Source organism: Balaenoptera musculus, chromosome 16, assembly GCF_009873245.2.
Source record: "Balaenoptera musculus isolate JJ_BM4_2016_0621 chromosome 16, mBalMus1.pri.v3, whole genome shotgun sequence".
Taxonomy (NCBI): Eukaryota; Metazoa; Chordata; class Mammalia; order Artiodactyla; family Balaenopteridae; genus Balaenoptera; species Balaenoptera musculus.
This window is the reverse complement of record NC_045800.1, coordinates 37,570,734-37,592,965: the sequence shown is the minus strand read 5'-3', so window position 1 is coordinate 37,592,965 and position 22,232 is coordinate 37,570,734. Positions and strand designations below refer to the sequence as shown.

Below are 22,232 nucleotides of genomic sequence, written 5' to 3'. Positions count from 1 at the left end.
TATCAGTTTTCTGTTACACAGAAATCAACTAAAACACATCCAGAACAACTGTTTTTCCCTCTGTGAAATCTCTAGACCAAAACCAACAAACAGATCCCTTCTCCCACCTCCTTTCCTACAAGCTCCCCCTCCCCCAAACCTGCCACCGCCAGATTCCTCTTTCCACAGCTGGGCTGATGCAGACTCTGAGGAGCACCTGCCATCCCAGCTCCCTCCTCTCATTTCAGTTTTTATCAGTCAAAACGCCAGTGAAAATGCCAGAAGCCAGTACCTGTTTGATTTATGTTCTTTTTTACTTTTTTTCAAGCATAAATAACGTTTCCTTCAATATAAATATACAGTTCTATGAAAACAAAGAAAAAAGGCACAATAATCTTAGTCACTGCCCAGCAGGAACATGTTTCATTGTTTACAGAGTCAGAGATCAGATTCTCCATAAAAATATATTATTTTAGCCTAGTTCTAGGACACCTTCAAACAGAGTGAAATTCCTTGTTCTACAAACAAACCCCTTTAGAGATTATTTAAATACGCCAGTGATTTTGGATACTTTATACCCAGAAATCAAAGCTATTGAAGTGAGCTGGAATTCCACATCAAGAATATAATTGTTGACATACAAACATCACATAAATTACTTTACTAGATTGTGAAAAATACATCAGATTTTCTCTATAAGTTTCCAGCAAATAAAACAAAAAAAGCAACCTCCAGTGTGTCTCTCCCGATTCAAGGGTGAAACGCACAATGTCTGAGGTACACCCACTCCTCACCACAGCACACACTACTACGCCGGGAGGGGTGCCTGCATGTCACTTGGAGTGAGCAGACCGCAGAGTTCCCAGTATTCTGTCCCAGTGTGTGAAGTAAGGGGCGAAGTTGCAGGTAAACTGGGAGTGATGCAGGTCGTGGTGCTCCACGCCCCCATACCACCCGAAAGGTACCAGTTTGTGCGTGGACCAGGGGAAGTCGTAGCCCGAGTGGTCCTCCACCGACAGCCAGATGTTGACCACGTGGAAGGTCAGGACAGTCAGCGGGTGGCACTGGAGCAGCAAGACGTTCATCATGTCAAAGAAACCCAAGGAAAGCAGCTCCCCGACGCTCATGTACTGCGTGGCCAGCGCGAACGGGGACGAGTTCTGGTGGTGCATCTTGTGGAAGGTCCGGTACAGCCAGGGCACCTTGTGGTGCAGCACGTGCCACACGAAGAACTCGGTGTCGAAGAGCAGCAGGCAGAGCACGACGTGGCGGACCAGCTGGAGCAGCTCGGGGGCTTCGGGGGGCAGGAGGGCGGGGCTGGTCGCCCAGTGCAGCAGTGTCATGGGGAACACGAACACCACGTGCTGGTAGAGCGTCTGCCCCAGACAGGGCAGCAGCTGCCAAGCCGACGGCGAGAAGTCCGGGTGGATCTTGTAGCGCCGTAGCGCGGGCACCCAGGGGCACAGGACGTCCAGCACCGCGAAGGGCAGGCAGAAGCCCAGGTAGGTGGTGATGGAGAAGACGACGGGGAAGAAGGGCGACTGGATGAGGGCCTCCCAGGTCCTCAGGCGGTCCCAGAGGGGCTGCAAGAACAGCTGGCCGGAGCTGCAGAGGACGTGGAGCTCGGAGCCGTTGCGGCTGCTCATGATGAGGTGGTGTCTAACAGCGGCCGCCGCTCGGGTCCTACCGACTTTTCTTAGGGCTTTCGGCCCCGCCCCCGAGTGACGTCAGCCGCCGTTTTTCTCCCTTTCCCGGCTTCGGGGAGCTTGCATAATTAAATAATCCAACAGAGTTGCGCTTAGTTGCTGTAAATACTCATCTACCCCTGCATTTAATCGGCATTCATGTATGCAGTTACGCAATGGCACGCAGTACTTTCCATGCACGCAGGATTACGTTCTGATTTTTTAACTGACGTACAATTGACACACGATACCATGCACAGGTCTTCAGTGTAGCGTTTCTACGAGTTTTGACAACTCAATTCATGGATCCTCACCATTCCCAAACAAGATGAAGAATACTTCCATCATCACCGGAAAGAGCTCCTTTGCAACCAATGCAGAATTACTTGTGTTTTTTAATACATACATAAAATTGCGTCTATGTGTTTTAATAAAGATACAAGTGTAACTGCATTTAAAAAACAAAAAACTTTTAAAAGCGACGTACCTTTCGTACTTCGGATCTTTTCTTTCTGCTCTCGCCGTATTGATGTAACCAGCAGTGATCAGCAAACTAACCTTTCGCAGAGTTAACCGCGGGTCTTTGGTGGCGCGCGGCGGCGAGCAGCGCAGGAAATCCGACTGGCGGGACGGGAGCCTCCTCCAGTTTCAGGGTCTCCGGTGAGGAGCTATGCCCGCCAGCTCGGGAGTGCTGCAGATCCCACCTCACGCAGACTCCCCTGGAGGAGCCCCAAAACCTGGCGGGCGGGTCGTCCAGACCAGCGACGGGAACCTAGAGGCACGGAGGGAGGAGAGGGGACCGCGACTGTTATCTTTCACTTTACAAAAAAAAAAAAGTCAAGGGCTGGATTTAACATCCAGAGCCTGCCCAGATCTGGCTAAAAGCCGCTGCATCTCAATTTGGGGTGGAAGCAGTCAAATCAGTAAACCACCCACTTTGAGGAATCAAGGGAATATTTTTGCATTCTGGAAGCCTCAGGGGAGTCTGTTGATTGAACAGATGATGTCACGCCCTCCCTACCTTTTTCCCTTGCTGGCTTCGCGACGCCAACTTACTTCACGTCCTTGACGCCTATCCCCCCAAACCATCCCAGGCTCAGAGAGCCCACCGGCGAGGCCACGCTCACCTCTGCGTTTCTCCACCATCAGCAGGAGTCGACTGGCCTAGACTGAGCCTGAGCAAGTCGTACTAGGAGAGCTCTGCGGGGGCTCGGGGCGGGGGCAGGGGGTGACCCCAGGACTTGCATGAAAAGCAACCTCCGCGTTTGACCCGGGGGCCAGACACAAGGGGCGCCTAGAGGATAGAAGTTTGGGACGGAAACTTTGAAGCCAGGGATCATTCCTAACCCTAGCTCTGCCTCTTCTTGCCTCACAATGAGGTTGGGGCCAGCGCCTCTCTCCATGAAGCTTTGCGTATTCTTATCACCCCTTCCTTTCCAAAGGGAAATAACAATAGTAGCCATCGCATGAGGCTACTGCAAGCATTAAATGAGAAAACAATAATAATAATGTTAAAGTTACTATGTAACGTCTGCCAGGCATTAACTAAGTGTTTTACTTGAAGTGATTTCATCCAGTCCTTAGAAGAGCAGGGTTTGCCACACTGCCAAGATTATTATCGCCATGGTCTTACAGAAGTAAAAGTATAGTGCCTGGAACAGAGTTACAGAATGAGACATATTATTTTAAATGTGTACTCCACATTTTACCTAAAGAATAATTGAGGAAGTTTGCATTTAAAATCAAATAAAGTTATGTAAAGAGAAATAAAAGATATAAAGCCATATGCTATGAGGAAATAAGTACAACAAAAATATAGACCAATATATGGGCCTAAAATATAGGATATGTAATAGTCCAATTCATAACATATATATTAATATATGATATATATAGGATGTTTTATGTGTATGTATACACACACACCCCTATACTAGGTCAATTCATAATTCAGAACCTCCTTGAACTGCCACTAATGGAATATGGATATTCCTTAGATGCCCATTCTCTGGAACCCCCAGCCTCTGGCCCTACCGCAGCCTTTTTAATTTTTTTAAAACTCAGTTGGTCATAAGAATATTATGATATTCTGTTTGTGTCTTGATCAGATAAATGTTCAGAAGCAGCTTTGAGCTTCTTGACAGCCAATGCAAAATAGGAAAGGGGGTGAATTTTCTAATGTTGCTTGGCTATCTGAATGGTAGCAGACACAGGTACCATACAGGCCCTTGGCCTCCCTGCTGGGGGGTTTCTCCCACTTAGACAGCCTGTCCTTTCTAGGCTTCTCTTCAGTCTTCCCCCTCCTCCACTGCTCTTTGCAGGTCACCTTTAGGACAACCCAGGCACTTTCTTCTTTCCCATTCCTGGTAGACATCACCCTACCTTTGAATTCTGTATAACTCAAGCAGCATCTCAGAGAGAAGGGGAGGGCTTTTTGCCCTTTACTTTTTTTGGGGGGTGTTGGGGCAGTGGGGTGATTTTTAAAAAGAGGTTTATTTGAGAATTACACCACTCTATTGAATGTCTCTTATGCCATTTACTACGCCTTCACTCTTGGGCCCCTCAATGCTCCAGAGGGACCATCAAAGCTCACTTTCTCAGACTTACAAATGAATTCTGCTCAGGAGTAAAATATCACTCAGATTTGCCCTCCACAGAAATTAAGTCAACCTTCAAATTTCCATTCAGCACATGCTGTTCTCCTCTTTGGTTTCAGCTCTCATGCTTGAATGCTTTGGATTCTCTCAGATTTAAGTGGGTGGCTTCATTTGCTTAATTTGGATTTAGCTAATAGATTGCTATCAGGACTGCCTCCTCTGAGGTCCCAGCCTCAACCAACACGTTCTTTTCCTTACTTGGTTCTTCCATCCTCTATCCCTAAGCCTGTTAGAATATGCTCCATAAAACCCTGAGCAGCAAGACCTGAAGCCACAGCTTCAGCCTGCGTGGCCCAGGCTCTCCCCTCTTACTCGCAGCACTTTGAAGAATAGCCACCAGCTTCTCTGCCTTTCCAGCCCATGAAGCACCCCCAGGACAGAAGTCTGTGTCCTCCTATCTACAAATGCAATTGTCTCGGGGAAAGTGGTCAGTTAAAATCTCATCAGTTGTCCACTCTCTCTCATGGAGGATGCTGAAACAGTAGGCACATTTTGACAGATCACAACCAGCATCACTTAATGGACCCAAGTAAAATTGAGCCCTATTTATCCTTGACTTAAGTGGTGCCATTTCCTGCATTGGCAAACATGCACCTTTAAACACTTTAAACTTACTTACACAAAATTTATTTAATGGCTTGCTAGATGAATAGGTCTTTTTAGGGCACAGAGTCTATCTTCTAGGATTTTTTTCCCACAGTGTCAAGCATCATACCTTGCACATAATGACGTTCAAAAGATATCTGTGAACTCAATGCTCATTTTAGAAGATACTGGCTTTAAATAGAGGCTTAAAAAGGAATCATTTTTTTTCTGGGGCACTGGTTGATATCATTTAAGTCTATTTACTTACTGGGATTACTGGGATGGTTTTCCATAGAAGGGGGTGTTTACTGACTTGTGATGGTATTAGGATTTTGGCCACACTATTTCTTGTGCTTCTCCAGGTGGTTTTGACTTCTGTGTATTTTTGTCTTGGCGTGGTCTTTCTGACAGAGATCCAATCACTTTTCTGAGAGTACACCAATCAGGTCTGTGCATATTTAACACAATCTCAAAGCTATTTGGTACCAACTCACCAAGAGACAACGTGTAATGCCCCCCCCCCCAAGAAAAAATAGAAGATGTAGTTGGAAAAACCCTTTACCAATGACACAATCTCTTTTTTGGCATGGCCTTTACGATTATTTTTTGTTTCCATAATTAGGTGAGACTGTCTTGGCATCTATCTAACCGAAACGATTATTCCTGGATATCAGAGATGAGAAGTGTTGTAACATTTTACAGCTGTAACACGTAAAACTCATAGAGGGTGGAGCAAACTCAAAGATCAAAATCTAATCCCTCCTTGTAAAAATGAAGACTCAGTCTCAGAAAAGTCAAGACTAGCTAGGGTTCAATAGGAAGTAAGAGCCAAACTGAGAGCAGAACTTGGTCAGTGTCAATTTCAAGGTAGGTACCTCTACAGGAGGAGGTTCGTGTTGGAGTGGGGCATCGAAGTTGCATTTATAGGGCAGTTTACAAAAGACTCAGAAAACAATAATTATCGACACCAAAACAGTAGGGGATGCTGATGAAGAACATGGGGGGGAGGGTATAAGCTCCCCCAAGAGAGTCCTTGATGGCCTTATTTGACACAGATGATGATACATATTTGGTTTTAAACGTGTTCTCTTTATATTTTGATCCATCTGTGTCACATGTAAGTGGGTGCTTCTACTGACATTGCTGGAACTCTCAACAACCTGCTTAAAATATTTAAAGCATGTAAAATCGCCCCCATTAAAAGGCATACCGTTGCCTGTAAAGCAGAGAAAATACTCACCTTACCGGTCAGAGGGGTGTTGTAAAGATCAAAGCCTTATGAGAGGGCTTCAAAACCCCGGAAGGCACAGTGTAAAAATGCGTGTAAAACTACACGCATTTACACAGTGTAAAACTAATTTGTTTTAGTACTACTAAACCAAGTTGGTAGAGAAGGTTTTACTTGTTTAGTTTGGAATTGATCTTGAAATCTGTACCTTGCACAGTACAATAAATACTCAATAAATACTCTTGAATGAATCACTGACAAACTTTTTTAAAAATCAGAATTATGATAATCTGATGTTGTCTTTCAGGGGTCACATTTTGAAAATCTCTCCATATATCAAAAAAAAAAAATGAGTTAAAATTATAGGATACTTTAAAGGTTTACATTGAACAAATTAACACATTTCATACCCACAAACACAAAATAATCATTGTTTGGAGATAATATCAACAGTCTTAATAAGTGTGACGCCTTGGTTAAAGCATTCCCCACTTCCTCCTCATGTCTGAGGTTCTGACCACTCTTACCTATTAGGCAAGTTTTTATTTTCATGTCCCATTTGGGGCACAGTTATTCTTTGAGAACATTTTTCAGATATTACGAATTAGGCAAGAATTAGTTATAATCCCGGACAGAAATGACCACAGACATGGCTGGTCTTACCAGTCCTCAAATTACGAGTTGGCTCCTAAATCAACAAAGTTCTCTGCCTAGCCCAGAAAAGGTAAGAAGCAGAGCCAAGGGTGCCCCCTTATGGCGAACGAAAAAAATGACTTCATTCTCAATTGTGACTACATGTAGTGGATTTACCCAAGTAAACACAAGATCTTGGAGTTCCAAGTTGACAGAATATTAACTAGTCTTCTCCTTGCCCTAGAGGTCTGTGGAGATCTTTGTGTTCTGCTCAAAAGAATATATTAGTAAACCCAGTGGAAAAGAACAGAGTCAGAACTCCTCCCAACCTGTTACAGGACTTCTCAAGGCACAAGGTCCAATCTTGTTCTGCACTGTCAGCCAACAGTGAAACAAAGCTACATGAATGCAGCTAGGGTTGTAAGGATATAAGAGCCTACACAGCTGCATCAGGAGCTAGAGGCCAGTAACAAAGGCAAATGCACCGTGTAACCCAACTGTAGCAAAAACCACCATGCAACATCTCCACCTCTGGACTGGCCCACATACTGAAGAAAAATCCCAAAGAAAATTTGGGAAGGAGGTGAAGTGAAAAACACTCCAATAACAGGCGGACTCTACAGAATGTAGCCCCTGCTCATTCATTCCCATGGTCTGAGTGGCAGATTTACTGACCACAAGTTCTCAAGGGCATCTGAAGGAGACTCCATGGCAGCAACCAAAGAAGGGAAACCAAGTCACCTAGGACACAGAAGCCATTCTCTGACGAGCTCTCTCCCACTACTGCTGGAAAACAACGAACAAAAATATCCACTCACTGTCCTGTTCTTTTTGGCCCTGACCCAAGAATCTTGTACCTGATTGGCCAAACCAGTTTGCCTTGGTCAAAGGAGAAAGAACTGTTCTTTCTTTAGGGGGACATAAGGCCAGCGGGGAGAGTGGCATCCTCCTGGGGACGTATATCCTTCGCATCTAGTACAATTTTACTCTCTTCTTTACAATTTCACTTTAGTTGCCATGAAAAATCAGATTCCACTTCAGACCCCCCCCCCCAGATGTTACCTGTGCATCTAATTTCATATGGCTAAATGACCCATCGTTTGTCACACATTCTGTCAGTCCGCATATATTTATTAACTCACTAATATTCCAGGCTTTGTGTTAGATTCTGGGCATACAGAGATAAGTAAGATATATCTTCAAGCTTACAGAGTAGTGGAAGAGATCACATTAGACCCCTAAATCTATGTTTTGGGGGCCCTATGGCATTGCCTCTGCCAGCTTTGGTTGCTTCATTTGTTCAAGGAGAGCATTTGATGGACAGTCCTTGAATCCAGGGTCCCACCTGCAGCCACTACCTGCAAATAGGGTTAATCAGGGCTCAGTCTCCACTCACAGCCTCGCTCAGTGGAAACTGCAGATTTCCAAACCATCACCCACCCCTCCTTAGGTTTAAGACCACTCTCCTCCCCATGGGAGAGGATCAAAGGTTTGCAGGCAGTTTGTTTGATTAGACAAAAAAAGCGAAAGCATTTCTTATCCTAACTGGAGAGAACTGGGCATCTTCAACAGCATAATTTTCTTGGATATAAAAATACAAAACGCTTGGGAAAGGAAAACAAGTATATTTAGAGAAATTAAGCAAACAAATTTAACATGACTTGATAGTAAATGTCTCCAGTCTGGCGTTCACTGATACTTCCTCATTAGATTTATCATTTCATTATAGAGCCGCCACGGGGCATCCAAGCCCCAGATGAAGTCAAGATGCTCCCACTCAGGAATGTGCTCGTGGTACACCATGTTGGAGATCTGGGTCAGTAAGACATTGACGTCGCTGACGTCCGCAAGCCAGTCCTGACCCCCGCTCCAAACAGCGGTCCGCACCAGCATGTCTCTCACATTGTAAGAGGGAGGGTAACTCTGTAATGAAAACCCATAGAAAGCTTTGTCTTCGTTGTTTTAATTGACAAAAATACAACCCCAGTAAACACTGATTAGTAAATCTGATCTGAGAATCAAAGACTAAATTTTGAAAATCACTCTGTTTACTTTTCAAGTTGCTATTACCAGAACAAAAAGAAGCCTAACCCGCAAGAAAAAAATACTGGCCGTTACAACTGCTAGCTATCGAGTTGTTACCCTGTGCTGGGCAAGGTAACGAGTTTCATCCCCTGGGAGGAAGGCGTCATTCTCCCAGGTAGTTGATGCCAAGCTGTAGAACTAAACCAGGTGGTTGGGAAGGGGCTTTGGAGTCATACCCACACCTCCCTTCCCTCTGGGGTGTGACACAAGTCATAGAAATTCTCTAAGCCTCTGTTTCTTCCTCTTTAATCATCATCATCATCACATCCATGTCACAGGGATATTCTGAGAATTAAATAAGAAAAACACGAGCAGAGTGCCTCACATTTTAGAGCCCTTAGCATCCAAAAAGTGGTCAATTCATTTGTATATGGAAGAAAAGGTTTAGGCAATGCAATTTGGCCAAGGCCCCCAGCCACCAGGTAACAGCCCTAGGCTTGTCTGACTCTAAACGTCTGTGTGCCTGGTCACTACTCATGACCAATGACAGAGGTGACTATTTATACAGAGCCAGGGAAAGGACAAAGTCCAAAGCACGAACCAGGATGCTCAGGTTGTTCTAGAATTGACTGGGGGAAAAACAAAGGCTACCTAGTCAACCCTCCCGACCATTTCGCCCCGCACCTGAGCCCAGCCAGAATCCTCATAACTCAGGCTGGCTTCCTTGATGAGTTTTCAGGGCCCATTTTAATTCTAAAGACTCCGAAGACTTTACCTGGTTGTAATGAAAATAATTCTTGGCACTACTTCCCCAGTCGAAGGCTTGAAACTTCTGCGATTTAATCAGCTAGACAAAAGATAATTGCGGGAGAAATAAAGTTATCTAACACAGAAATCTGATATAGCATCACCGGTTGCAAGAGTTCACCCCCTCAGATAGCAAGTTTACACCGATACCCAGATTCACTTTTAATTTCCAAACTGCAATTTAAAATAAAACGGCAGAATTTTGCTCTCCTTTCCTAAATGACTCAATTTCTCACTGTGTGATTGGAAAGTAGCTATTACATGACACAGTAAAGCAGCTACACATATGTGCTGTACTGGATCAACATTGAATCCGTTGGATAAACTTTACGCTGATGTTTTTTTATTGGAATTTGAATCTTAAACTTTTCCAAAGAGTTAACTATCTCACTTGGGAAAGAAATACATATATTTCAGCTCTGTGCTTTGTGACCACCTAGAGGGGTGGGATAGGGAGGGTGGGAGGGAGGGAGATGCAAGAGGGAAGAGATATGGGAACATATGTATATGTATAACTGATTCACTTTGTTATAAAGCAGAAACTAACACAGCACTGTAAAGCAATTATACTCCAATAAAGATGTTAAAAAATAAAAAGAAATACATATTACATATAACACACGGATTAATATATTAATGTGTATTTATATGGATAAATATATTTATATTAGTATGTAAATACATTAATTGTACATGTAATTATATTACATATAATCTCCATATTTCCTATATATCCATCCTATTTGACTACATTATTTAATATTTTATTAATTTCATTTATTTAACACTTTTTCTTGAGTACCAGTACCAGTAAAATCACCAAATTGTACTGCACACCGAACAATTCTAATCAGTTGAGGATACTAGAGCCATGAAATGATATTGTATATGAAATTTAAATGTATGCTTATTTAGGATAGCATGATATAAAAATATTAACAAAAAGTCACTTATTCATAAATTTTTAAATAATGCAAATCCATACCGCCTCTATATCCCCCAATTAAAAATATGTCAAGAATTAAATCCAAAATTGGCGAACCAAATGAACTGGAAACTGTTTAAGCGTTGGCCAGAGTGTGGCGCCTGGTAAACAGGACAAACCTAGGCATTCTTTGTCAGAACTGCCTTTGGCTTCAGTTCTTATCAATTGCATAAAATTCTACTGTTTTATACAATAAACAACAGTGTGAGATGAGGTACTACAGGGGGAATGTTTAGCATCTGCTTTTGCCATTGCAAATGACACATATTAGTACCTGCAGCACATTTAACAAGCAGAGTAAGATATGAATTTACAGCACCTGTTAGTGCATCTCTTCCCTAGCTCTAATTGCCAGTGAAAATATATCAATGCAAGCTGTTCTGCCCCCACAGACAGACATCAGCTTGTCACTTTCTCACATATGTCTTTGGCTTTTATATAAAGCACGCAGAGTGAGTGTAGAAACAAAGGAAAGACGTGCCGAGAGTTCAGGCTGAACTTCAGATTTGACTTTTGTGCTCAGCGTCACAGGACTTCAAACTACGCCCTTGAAAGGGCATCTCAGAAGGAGGGAAATGTGAAGAAGACTATTTATAGTAACAAAAACCTGCTAATAAGCTAACATCTAATGACAGATACTTGGTTAAATACATTATATTACATCGATATACACATGGTATGCCACTGTCGTAAATATAAATATAATACAATAGAAAGAAAAACTGTTTATAAATAATACTAAGTGCAGAAAAGTCAGAAAGTAAAATTGAACGTGCACTATGGCTATACTTAAGTGGTAATCTTATGTGGATAAAAGTCAGGTGAAAATGCTTATAATACTGGGAGAGACAGTTTTTAAAGTCTCTCCTAATATTATAAGCATTTCCACCTCACCTTTATCCACATATGAATATTTTAAGTTTAAATTAATTTTAAACTATTGTAAAATAATTTTAAAAATTATTTTAACATCTCGTTGGTAATGAAAATGTAAGTAGGTTCAACCTTTCTAAAGTACCATACATATTTGGAAGTCTTAAAGAGATGCCTACCCTCTGGATCACTAAGTCTAAGACTGTATCCTAAGGAAGTCATCTGCCTAATGTATAAGGACAGATCTCTAATTCAAGAATATTTATCCCAGAATGTTTTATTGCTGAAAAAACCTATCATAGTAGTAATAATAATAATTATAAATCCAAACAATAAAAAGTTGTCCTCAGTTACAAATATTTTTCAGTGTAGTTATTGACCTGGAAAATCATTTTTGATTATGGCAGAGACTGCTATTTGCCCCCCAGTACCCATTCTTGCCTTCTTCCTTTCAGTAATAAAATTTCTAAAGTTTTTGCTAAGCACATGGCTGCCAGGGTAGGAACCATATCCCTTATGTGCCTTCTTCCTGGGGGCTGGAACTGCCATGAACGTGACCCAGTTTCAACCAGGCAGAAGAGGCCAGCACCCCAGAGATGGCCAAGCTATAGTGCAGGGGGGCACCGGGTCACTGCATGACTTCCCGGAGAAGTCACAATTCCTCCACAACCGTGTGCCACTGATGTCTGGACTGGATTCTGAGGAAGAAAACTATTTATTTAGCTGCTGTATTTTAGGGTCTTTGATACAGCAACTTAGCCTGCACCTCAGAAATACAATGCTGTTTAATCAAATAAAAACTAAAATTATTAAAAAGTGCATGTAGCATAATCCTTCTCCTGTAATGGAAACAATTATACCAAAAAATTATAAGGTTACAGTGTAAGAGTTCAGGACATGCCACCCCAAAATATGCTGCTTTGGCATAATGATTATTTTGAGTTAAAGGCACCTGAAAAACAGAAGATGTGAAGAGGACACTGACCTTCCTTTTTCTTTCTAAAAGGAGAACACAAAACTCCCATGTGAAAGAAGCCCTCCCTATACCAGGAGGAAGAAGCGTAAAAGAGGAGGCTGAGAGAAATCTATACAAAAAGACCTTGTGAAAATAACTCTCATGTCTTGTAAGTCTCCCCATATATTTTAGTTACTTTTCCACAACTGCTACTCTTTGTTCAACCTAGTATATAAGCACTTAGGCCTAGTTACTTCTTTGGGTCTTCATTTTTGTGAGGGCTCCTATGTACACGTAAATAAAATCCATATGCTTTTCTCCAGTTAATTTGTCCTATAGCGGTCCCAATCAGAAACCCAAAGAGGGTAAAGGAAAAATTTTACCTCCCCTATAATACGCAAATACTAATCGTAGTTATCCCTGGTGGTAGGCATACAGGTAATGTATTTTCTTCTTTGTACTCACATATTTTTAAAATTTCATAATGAACATATATGTATAACAAAAATTTCACTAAATGTCTCTTACAGTGTTTTGAAGAGCTTAGCTAATGTATATTATGCATTTTTTTTTTTTAAGCAGCAGGTTTCAAACAATAGAGAACATCAGATCTTACAAGGTGCTTATTAAAATGCAGATCCCAGAGCCATACCCTCAGGAATTCTGATTCTCAACAAGTCTTGGGTAGACCCAAGAAACTGTATTTTTTTATAGCGCCCTAAGTAATTCTGAACAGCACTGTAGATATATTAGGACCGGCCTTCTTCAAACAGGAGTAAGTAGCTGGGCTCTGGGCATAGCCGGCAAGGGGGGCTAGAGATTCCGGAGGGTCTCTGAAACGTGGGAGGCTTATAAAGAGAAGAAGAAGATTTGTAAGCTAAATTTAAAAAACCCAGTGAAGAACTAGGTTTTAGAACTTCGAGAACTGAATGCTAATGACTTATACAAAAGATCCATTTCAAAATTTACTATGAATAGAATGGCCTTTAAGGGCACCCCCAAACTCCTGCCACTGGAAACCTCCCAACTTCACATCTGAATTGCAGCCCTCAAGCCTGCCGGCGTCCAGGCCCCGCACACCCTCAGCAAAAGCCTCTCCCAGCAGGAACCAGGCCTGCTGTCCCAGCATGTCCTGGGTAGGCAGAGAGTGGCAGTCCCTGGCTGGCAGCCCTTGGCCAACAGCCCAGAGGAGGGAGAATCAAGAAGGTCCTATGAAACAGCTGCACAAAGCAACCATTTTCTTAACAAAGGGATGACACACGGAGCAGAAGAACAAAGGGCAGGGCTGCCCTCTGCAGGGAATCTGGGGTCAGAAACGTTCGCGGCGCACATTGCGATGCGGCGAGGACCTAAACCCACAGGGTCACCACTGGGCCCGAGGGTGGTGCTCTGAGCCACAGCCAGCAGCCTCTGGCCCTAGTCAGCTGCTTGACAAAAGGGCTGGAACAAGAGCAGGGGCCTGGATTGCAGCCAAGCCAAGAGCTCTAGGCAAACCCAGCGCCAGTGGGGGCCTGCAGCACAAAAGGCTGGAGGACTACAGTGCCGTGACATGCAACAGGGCACTCTGACAGCTCTGGCCACCACATTCCCAAGGGTACCTGAAAGGCTAGGGCTGGCGGTCATCTGCGCTCTGCTGAGGCATGGGGGGCACCACGCGGGTGGGCCGCCTCAGCATCTGCCTTCAGCTCAGCTCAGTGGTCCTCCACACAAGGGAGCACTGACTCCTGAGGTGACAGAAACTGGACCTTGCTGAAAAATGTCCATTAGGTGAGAGGGTAAAAATGCTCAGAAAGATAAGGCTCTTCTGATGGCAGGGTATACAGAGAAAACAAGCGGCTCTAGATGGAGAAGTGCCCGAGGAGAAAGGTAGGGGACGGAGTGGACACTTGGGAGTGAACATTTGAGGACTTCTGAAGGTTTCGGGACATTCCTTCAGAGGCAAGGGTGTGCTCTGCAGCATGTCATGAGCTACCTGCCTTCCAGATGCCCCTCTTCTAGGCCAAACTCTGGTACTGAGTCACTGATGCTTAACACTAGGTCTTACAGTCACTATGGGGCTAAAAGCCTCAGGCTGGGTCCCGCCTGGTCCCATAGGGATGAGCCCAAGGAGAGGTAACCGATAGCACTCGCAACTGACAGCGTTCCTGGGACAACTGAGGAAGGATACCGAAGCGCCAGTGATGTCCCGGATCAGAGGTTCCCAAATCCGGTTGGGCAGAAGAATCTAATGGGCAGAATTTTTTTAAAATATAAATTCTCACCACTCAGCACCAGAAAGAAATGAAGTACTGATGCACATGACAACTTGGGTGAATCTCAAAATAATTATGCTGAGAGAAGCCAGACAAAAACAAATATATACTGTATGATTATATTTAGACAACACTTTGGAAAATTCAAAGTAACCTATAGTGACAGAAAGCAGATGGGTCGCTGCAGATGGGAGAGGGTGGAGGGGGTATTAAAGGGGGCCTCTGGGGGTGACAGATACGTTCACTGTTTTGATCATGGTGATGGCTTTGCAGGTGTATATCTATGGCAAAACATACTACATTGTACACTTTAAATATTGTATGTCACTTATACCTCAACAAAGATGTTTAAAAAAAATAAAGGTATACACACTCCAGTCCAAATGAATTAGAATCTCTAGGGATGGGACACAGGAGTCTTTGTGTTTAAAAGCCTGGATTGTAGCTAATCCAACAGCTCTACCACAAACCCAATATCCCTTACTTTTTAAAAATAATATTTTATTAAAAAGTGTACTTTTAAAGGCAACTCACATGATTCTGATGCAGGCAGTGACTGCCAGTTGTTTGAAAATTGCTATCCAAGGCACTCACTGCATCTTGGTTTGAAGCTTAAATGGTGAGTTAATTCATATTTAAAAAGAATTTGGGGGGAAAAATTATACAAAAACATGTCCTGAGGTAGAAAAAGTCCCTGACATATTGTCAGGTGAAAAAAAAAAGCTATAAAAGAGTAAGAAGAAAAGAAATCAATCTATTTCTACAATTATGATTTCTATCTATACCTTTAACCACTTCTTTCTGAAATGATACGCAGCAAGAGATATGGAGTAGAATACAGAGACATTTTACATCCCTGGTACACATTCTCTCTCTCTGTGTGGGATTACAGAACAATTTTATTTTTCACCTTATGAGAATTTTTATTATTATACCCGTATGTAATTTATAAATTTTCTAGAATGAACACGCATACTTTTGTGATGTGTGATCATACAATCAAAACTCTACTTTAAAATTTAGTGTCTCTTAGTTATATCCTTGACTGATTTAGCTCTGTTTCTCCACTGAGGTTTCAGGCATACAGTGTTCATAGGTTAATGCTGAAATAGCAGCTTCTATCTCCAAAGCTGCTCTAAGGTCTTGCTTTCTGGAGCAACACAGAAATAAAATAAATCTGGGACTCAGTGAAAAACTGACAGAGGGGAGGGGGAAGAAAAGAACAAGCAAGTCAACCCCGATAGCTGTTTGGTGAACTCACACCGTACTACAGTCTGCCCCAGGGAGGATAACACAAGCAATATAAACATAACTCAGGAAGGAAAGCAGCCCAGATGTGTAAGCAGACTATCTTTCTATTTGCTTCATGGAGTGCACAGAACTTTCTAAGGCCGATGTTCCACAAACCCCCCACTGTACTCCTGGAATGCGTACCTGGCTCCAGTGTAACATATTTTGCACAGAAGTTCCGGCAGGAGTGTGTGTGGCATACACAGCCACTCTAGACTGCAAAATAAACACGTGGAAATAAAGAATGAAAACAGCCTGAAGGAGGCACTGATAATAAACACAGTTCGCACCTTGAAGCATTAAAAACTACAGAGCCACAATCTCAAATACGTGAGATTAAGAGCAGGAAAAAAAATTCTTTGACTACAAATAACGTCCTGTAAAAATATGAATAACCACACATACACACACAGAATACACATGAAGGATATACAGCAACATGGTAACCGTGGGCCTGTATTGGTTGAGATGACTGCTCATTTCTATTTTCTTCTTCATGTTTTTCTGAATCTCCAAAATTTTACATAACAATCGTACCTTGCTTTTATTCATCAGAAACAAGAAAAATTAACATCCCTTAAAACTTCCCTAGAGCCTTCATTCCAGAATTTTAAGGCCTGTTTTCAAAATACAACATGACAAACTACGAATGTATTTAGAAACACCAGCACATTGCTGGCCACGGGTTTACATTTTATAAAATAAATAAATAAATATATATACGTGGGTGGGTGTGTGCCTGTGTGTGTGTGTGTGTGTGTAAATGGCCATTCCAAATTTAAACACATTTATAGTAATTATTTTGAAGAAAAAGATCACTAGAATAAATACAAATATTGCAATTTAAATGATGACCAATCTCCTCATTCCATAGTTTCCACATAGGTACAATGTAGGAAGCTGACAATGGCTGGCCCGAGGTTAGCCACAAATGGTGTTCCAGGCACCTGCCAAGGTTGATTCTTATACCCCTTAAATGAAAGAGCCTTTAGAGCTCTAATGAGGTCATTCCTGCCTCTCCCACATCCTCCAACACAAAGAAGCACATTCACAGATATAAAATCACTGACAGTTAAAACCAAGTGTTACTGTAAACATACATACCATATTTAAATTTCTCTCATTAAATCCACACAGAACAAAAAAGATATTTCCGCAAAGCTCCTTCAGAATGACATGAGTACAAATATGCGTACTCAGCCATTTCACAAATGTACTCTGGGGAAGAAATTCTTTAACCCCAAATAAGTCCTGCAAAATAAAAAGAATATCTCAGCATTTCCTTCTGGGGTACGGCCTCCACGTCCCACCTCACAAGCAGACACATGCCAGCCGTGTCCACGGATGGCCTCAGAAGAGAAGTGGCCACCAGTGGGCATTCAAACTAGGACACCTGTGCGACACGTCTACTAAGGCAATAGCAGATGTTATAGACGTGTATTTAAAGTCTCAAATGAAAAAAAGAAGGCAAAAAATCAAATAGGTCCACAGAAGACTTTTACAGTGGGAGAGGGCCTGAATGATCCCTCATCCCAGGGCCATCCCCAAAGTTTCATCTGACTTAGATGGATTGCTAGCGACTTCTGAGAAAGAGTTGAAACTGTGGTTGGTCAGCAATGTGTCTGCTTAGGACACATACATCTGATCCGATGCTATTGGCCACTGGGCCAAGTCCTGCCCACTGCCTTTTGGGGTTTATTAATACTTAATACAAAATTTACCATTTTAACCATTTTTAAGTGTTCAGATCAGCAGCATTAGTACATTCACATTGTTGTGCAACCATCACCACTATCCATCCATCTCCAGAACTCTTTCAACATCTCAGATTGAAACTCTGTACCCATTTAAACAATAACTCCCCATGCCTCCTCTGCCAGCACTGCCTGTTTTTATAAAGTTTATTGGAACACAGCCATGCTTTTCTCTATACACACTGTCTCTGGCTGTTTTCACAAGACAAAGGCAGAGGACTTCCCTGGTGGCGCAGTGGTTAAGAATCCACCTGCCAATTCAGGGGACACGGGTTCAAGCCCTGGTCCAGGAAGATCCCACATGCCACGGAGCAACTAAGCCCGTGCACCACAACTACTGAAGCCCGTGTGTTCTAGGGCCCGCGAGCCACAACTACTGAGCACATGTGCCACAACTACTGAAGCCCACGTGCCTAGAGCCCGTGCTCCACAACAAGGGAAGCCACCGCGATGAAAAGCCCGCACACCGCAATGAAGAGTAGCCCCCGCTCACCGCAACTAGAGAAAGCCCGTGCACAGTAACGAAGACCCAACGCAGCCAAGAAAAAAAAGACAAAGGCAGAGTTCAGTAGTTGAAACAGAAACCATATGACCCACAAAGCCAAAAATATTTATTATCTGGACCTTTAACAGAAAACTCTTGCTGACTCCTGGTGTACATCAGGCCTGACCAATGGCCCTTGGACCTGTGCTCAAGCATTTCTGGGGCAATCACTATGCCCTCAAGGCAGATCGTCGTGTACATGTGTAATAGGAAATAGGAAAAAGATCTTCTTTAGAGTGAACCCAAATTTGTCTCCTTACAATTTACACTTTCACTGATGCCTACCCTCTGGAGGGACAAGCAGAGTGAAAAATTCAAATGCCTACAAAGGCAGTTTTATGGGTTGAATTGTGTCCCTCCTGAAAAAGATATGTTGAAGTCCTAATTCCCTGTATCTCAACATGTGACATTATTTGGAAATAGGGTCTTTATCAAGGTACTCAAGTTACATAGTTGGATACTGTCTACATTAAAACAAAACAATACATTTCTCTCTGGACCTATATAGGTATATAAATTCACACACAAGGTCTATAGGAAAAGACCCTGGACTGAGCATGGTGCTTAATTCTGAGGAAGGCACTAGGAGAAGCCTTGGTAGTTGAAGGGTACTTTATTTGTAATCTCCGAATTGTTTATAATGAAAATCGAAGGTTCTGTTATCCAAGGTATTTAAAATAAATGTGGTTAGAGGGGTCCACATCTTACCTGCCTGTCTGATCACTGGTACAGAGAATCCCATCTTATGTGAGAGTCAGATTCTGAGGTCAGAGTATAGCCTATATGTCCTGTGAACATATTTCTTAAATGGCCAAGAGATAAGTATAAGTTAAGTATATATTTCTGCATAGAATTTCATATGTGTGTGTACAAACGTATCATACATAAAACATAGATGGTACATGCGTAACGGACCATCTGGCCTCAGCTGGCTCTCAACTCCTCATAAAAACTGCTTCCTCCTTGAGCGAAGCCTGGAGGGTTCACACATTGAGGTCCGATGAAGTTACTGGCCTCTGCTTAGGGGCCATATAATAAAATATAATAGATCACCCTCCGTGTGGTCAGGGTCGGGCATGTGGAATAGCACATCGCCTGTCTCCCATCTCCTGCCTACTGCCAGGCACGGACCCACCCTATGGAATAAAGGGCAACTTCAAGGAGGTTGAAGCTGCTTTCTCCTGGCCTTCCTCGTGCTCTCTTTGTAAGGTGGGTGGGGAGTTGCACTGACGTGTTAACCACGAGAACAGGGAGCTCCAGTGTGGAGTTAAGGATACCTTCCCTGACTCCCCAGGATCTGGAGGTAGGGGTGAAGGGGGAAAGAAAAACCACGGAGAGAAGAAAACCCACTGTTCCATTGATAGCAAAACACAGGGGAGGAAGGCACACCTTCTTCCTCTAAAGGCCAATTCTTCAGAACCAAAAAGGAAATCTGTGAGGGAAGGGAGTGGAGGTGGGGGGAATCCAAGTACCTTAAAGAGAAGATCTGGAAATTGTCCTAATTTAACTAGAGGGCTAGTAGCAAACCTGGCTGAAGCCACGGGAGCCAGGGCAAAAAACACTTTAATCTTTTTGGCCAGCTCCGGGATCCGTGAAAATGCTATGAAACCTGTGGGAACAAAAGGAAAATAACAGAATTCCATCTTCTGGGACTTTTCTCTGAAAAGGCAAGGGCAGGCATGCGTGTCGCCTTCTAGTGGCAATCTGAGAACTGTGCAAGCAATGCCAGGAGGCAAAACTCGTGAAATGAGGGCCTCTGAACTCCTATGTGCACAAACACTGAGTTTGATTAAACCAGTAAATCAAGTTTTGTTAAGTGCTTGTTTCGATCTTCAGCCTACATATGCACTGGAAGAAATCCAGGTTGCTAGAACCAGAAGATGTTTCCCGTTCCTTTAATGATGTAGGCCAGGGAATCCAAGACTATTCCTAACAGCTCCACCCCACTGTGTCCATCCCCTACTGCTCCTCCTCCATCACTAAGAATGATGTACGAAGGTACTCAAAGCAGTCGCCAAGGACTCGAAAGGAACTTACACATTTAGAATCCTCTAGCTTTAAAATATCTTTTAGCTTCCTCTCAGGTCACTTCTTGCCTTAAACTTGGCCCCAGAACGTCAATTTTGAAAGCAGTGGGGCAAAGGACACCAATGGACAAGTCATGGAAGAACGAATATAGATGAAAAAAATGCTTAAGTCCATTGATAAGAAGGGCAATTACGTCCATGTTACTTGTTGCTTGAAGTCTCTCAAGCTGACAAAGAGGAGTGGTAGTGAGGGCAAGGCAACTTAACCATGTATATGGAGACACTTCAAAGCATTCATACCTTTCATATCATAGTTTTCTTCTAGGAATGTATTCTAAGAAGATTGTGTGATAGGAACACAAAGATATTAGTCACAGTAAACACTAACGGGGGAATTAAATAAATTATGGGACAGGTCTCTAGTCCCTAATCAGAGGAACTCTTGTTTGCTCAAATTATGAGCATTTTTTGGGGGGAAGGGGGGGAGCCACAACGCGTGGCTTGAAGGACCTCAGTTCCCCGACCAGGGATTGAACCCAGGACAAGGCAGTGAAAGCTCAAAGTCCTAACCACTAAGCCACCAGAGAACTCCTGGCAATCTTTTTTTTTTTAAACTTTGCTAAATTTTCTGTTTCTGTTTACAATGAATACACAATACTTTTATCATCAGCATAAATTAAAAATATATATGACTTTTAAAAATTATTTGTAAATAAAGTGTACTATGGCATCCTTGTAGCTAGCTTTATTCCACTTCACTTTAAAAAATCAGTGTATTTCCTTGCTTTCTTTATAAAAGTCTCTGCACTTATACAACTTCCTGCTTTATACTCTCTCACATTCCCATATCACTTAACTAGGAAAATATGTAATAGGCTGTGGTTTACATTGATTCCTTCCATCAAGGGAACCATACACCATGTTCATCTATTTATGTTTGTCTGAATATCCAGAGAAGACTCAACATTACCAAAATTCTTTGCCCTATTCATTATTTCTGCCTGGCATTAAAAAACAAACACAAAACTCTATCTGAACATTATTTTTTTATATTTCACTTTTAAGAATGAACACAAACTGTAAAAAAACATTATATCAACCTCCCATCTTTATTTTATACATACCTATCGTGGTGCCTTGAGAATGACCCACATAATACACTTGTTCTTGGCCAGTTTTATTCAGAATGAAGTTAATTGAAGCTGGTAGGTCATAATTTGCCATCTCATCGTAACTGTAATCCAGAAAAGGAAATTTTTCATTGAGACATTGCATACAAATACAACAGCATACAAGTGTGCTGCTTGATGAGTTATCACAAACTGAACACAGCTGGGTAAACCAGCCCTGAGCACAGGGAACTGAACATTTCCAGCACTGCAGAAGCCTCCCTGGGCTCCTTGCTAACCATGCCTCCCCAAAATAACCACTATCCTCCTTTCTTAAACCATAAATTAGTTTGATCCATTTGGGAACTTTTCTATGAATGGGATCAAACAGCGTGTATCGTTCTGCATCTGACTTCATCTTTGCCGTCACATATAGCTGTCGGCTGGTCACTGTGTAAATACATGACACTTTATTTGTTCACTCACTGCTGATGGGCATTTGGTAGTTTCCAATTTTTCGCTATTACAAATAGCGTAACAACAAGTATATTCTTGGACATGTCTTTGGTAAAAGCTCTCATTCCTGTGTTTCACGGCCTCGGGTAGGTTCTGCTTTTACAAATGGGGAAGCAAGCCTGAAGGAGTCATGGTGCTGACTTTCTCTAATGCCTGGTACAGAGACACAGCCCTGAACCTGGACGCATGTGTACTGACTGTAACCACCACTTGTGCTGTGCCAGGCTCTGTGCCAGCCTCTTTCCCTGTATCCTCTCCTTTAAGCCCCCAGTGACCTTATGAGAAAGGTATTTATTATCCCCATTTTACAAAAAGGCAACAGACACAG

At 42.6% G+C, this 22,232-nt stretch overlaps 2 protein-coding genes across 5 annotated transcripts in view; both read right to left on the bottom strand.

Moving 5' to 3' along the window:
* Nucleotides 1-313: 313 nt before the first annotated feature.
* Nucleotides 314-8,219, bottom strand: CH25H (cholesterol 25-hydroxylase). Its single transcript, XM_036828045.1, has 3 exons — nucleotides 3,223-8,219; nucleotides 2,152-2,436; nucleotides 314-2,027 (listed from the first exon to the last, which is right to left on the bottom strand). Exon 3 carries the CDS (start codon nucleotides 1,623-1,625, stop codon nucleotides 813-815), a length of 813 nt encoding a protein of 270 aa, XP_036683940.1. The 5' UTR covers nucleotides 1,626-2,027; nucleotides 2,152-2,436; nucleotides 3,223-8,219; the 3' UTR covers nucleotides 314-812.
* A 153-nt stretch (nucleotides 8,220-8,372) lies between these two features.
* The window catches only part of LIPA (lipase A, lysosomal acid type), a 107,608-nt gene continuing 93,748 nt past the window's right edge, over nucleotides 8,373-22,232 (bottom strand). For 2 of the 4 annotated variants that reach the window (XM_036828041.1, XM_036828039.1), the window contains exons 5-10: nucleotides 21,404-21,513; nucleotides 19,725-19,861; nucleotides 17,059-17,205; nucleotides 16,099-16,170; nucleotides 9,568-9,639; nucleotides 8,373-8,690 (exon numbers count right to left, since the gene is read on the bottom strand). In XM_036828041.1, the coding sequence (XP_036683936.1) occupies nucleotides 8,457-8,690; nucleotides 9,568-9,639; nucleotides 16,099-16,170; nucleotides 17,059-17,205; nucleotides 19,725-19,861; nucleotides 21,404-21,513 (772 nt within the window). In that variant the 3' untranslated portion in view covers nucleotides 8,373-8,456. The remainder of the gene's footprint in view (nucleotides 8,691-9,567; nucleotides 9,640-16,098; nucleotides 16,171-17,058; nucleotides 17,206-19,724; nucleotides 19,862-21,403; nucleotides 21,514-22,232) is intronic. The other 2 variants (XM_036828038.1, XM_036828037.1) reach the window with 1 other exon arrangement.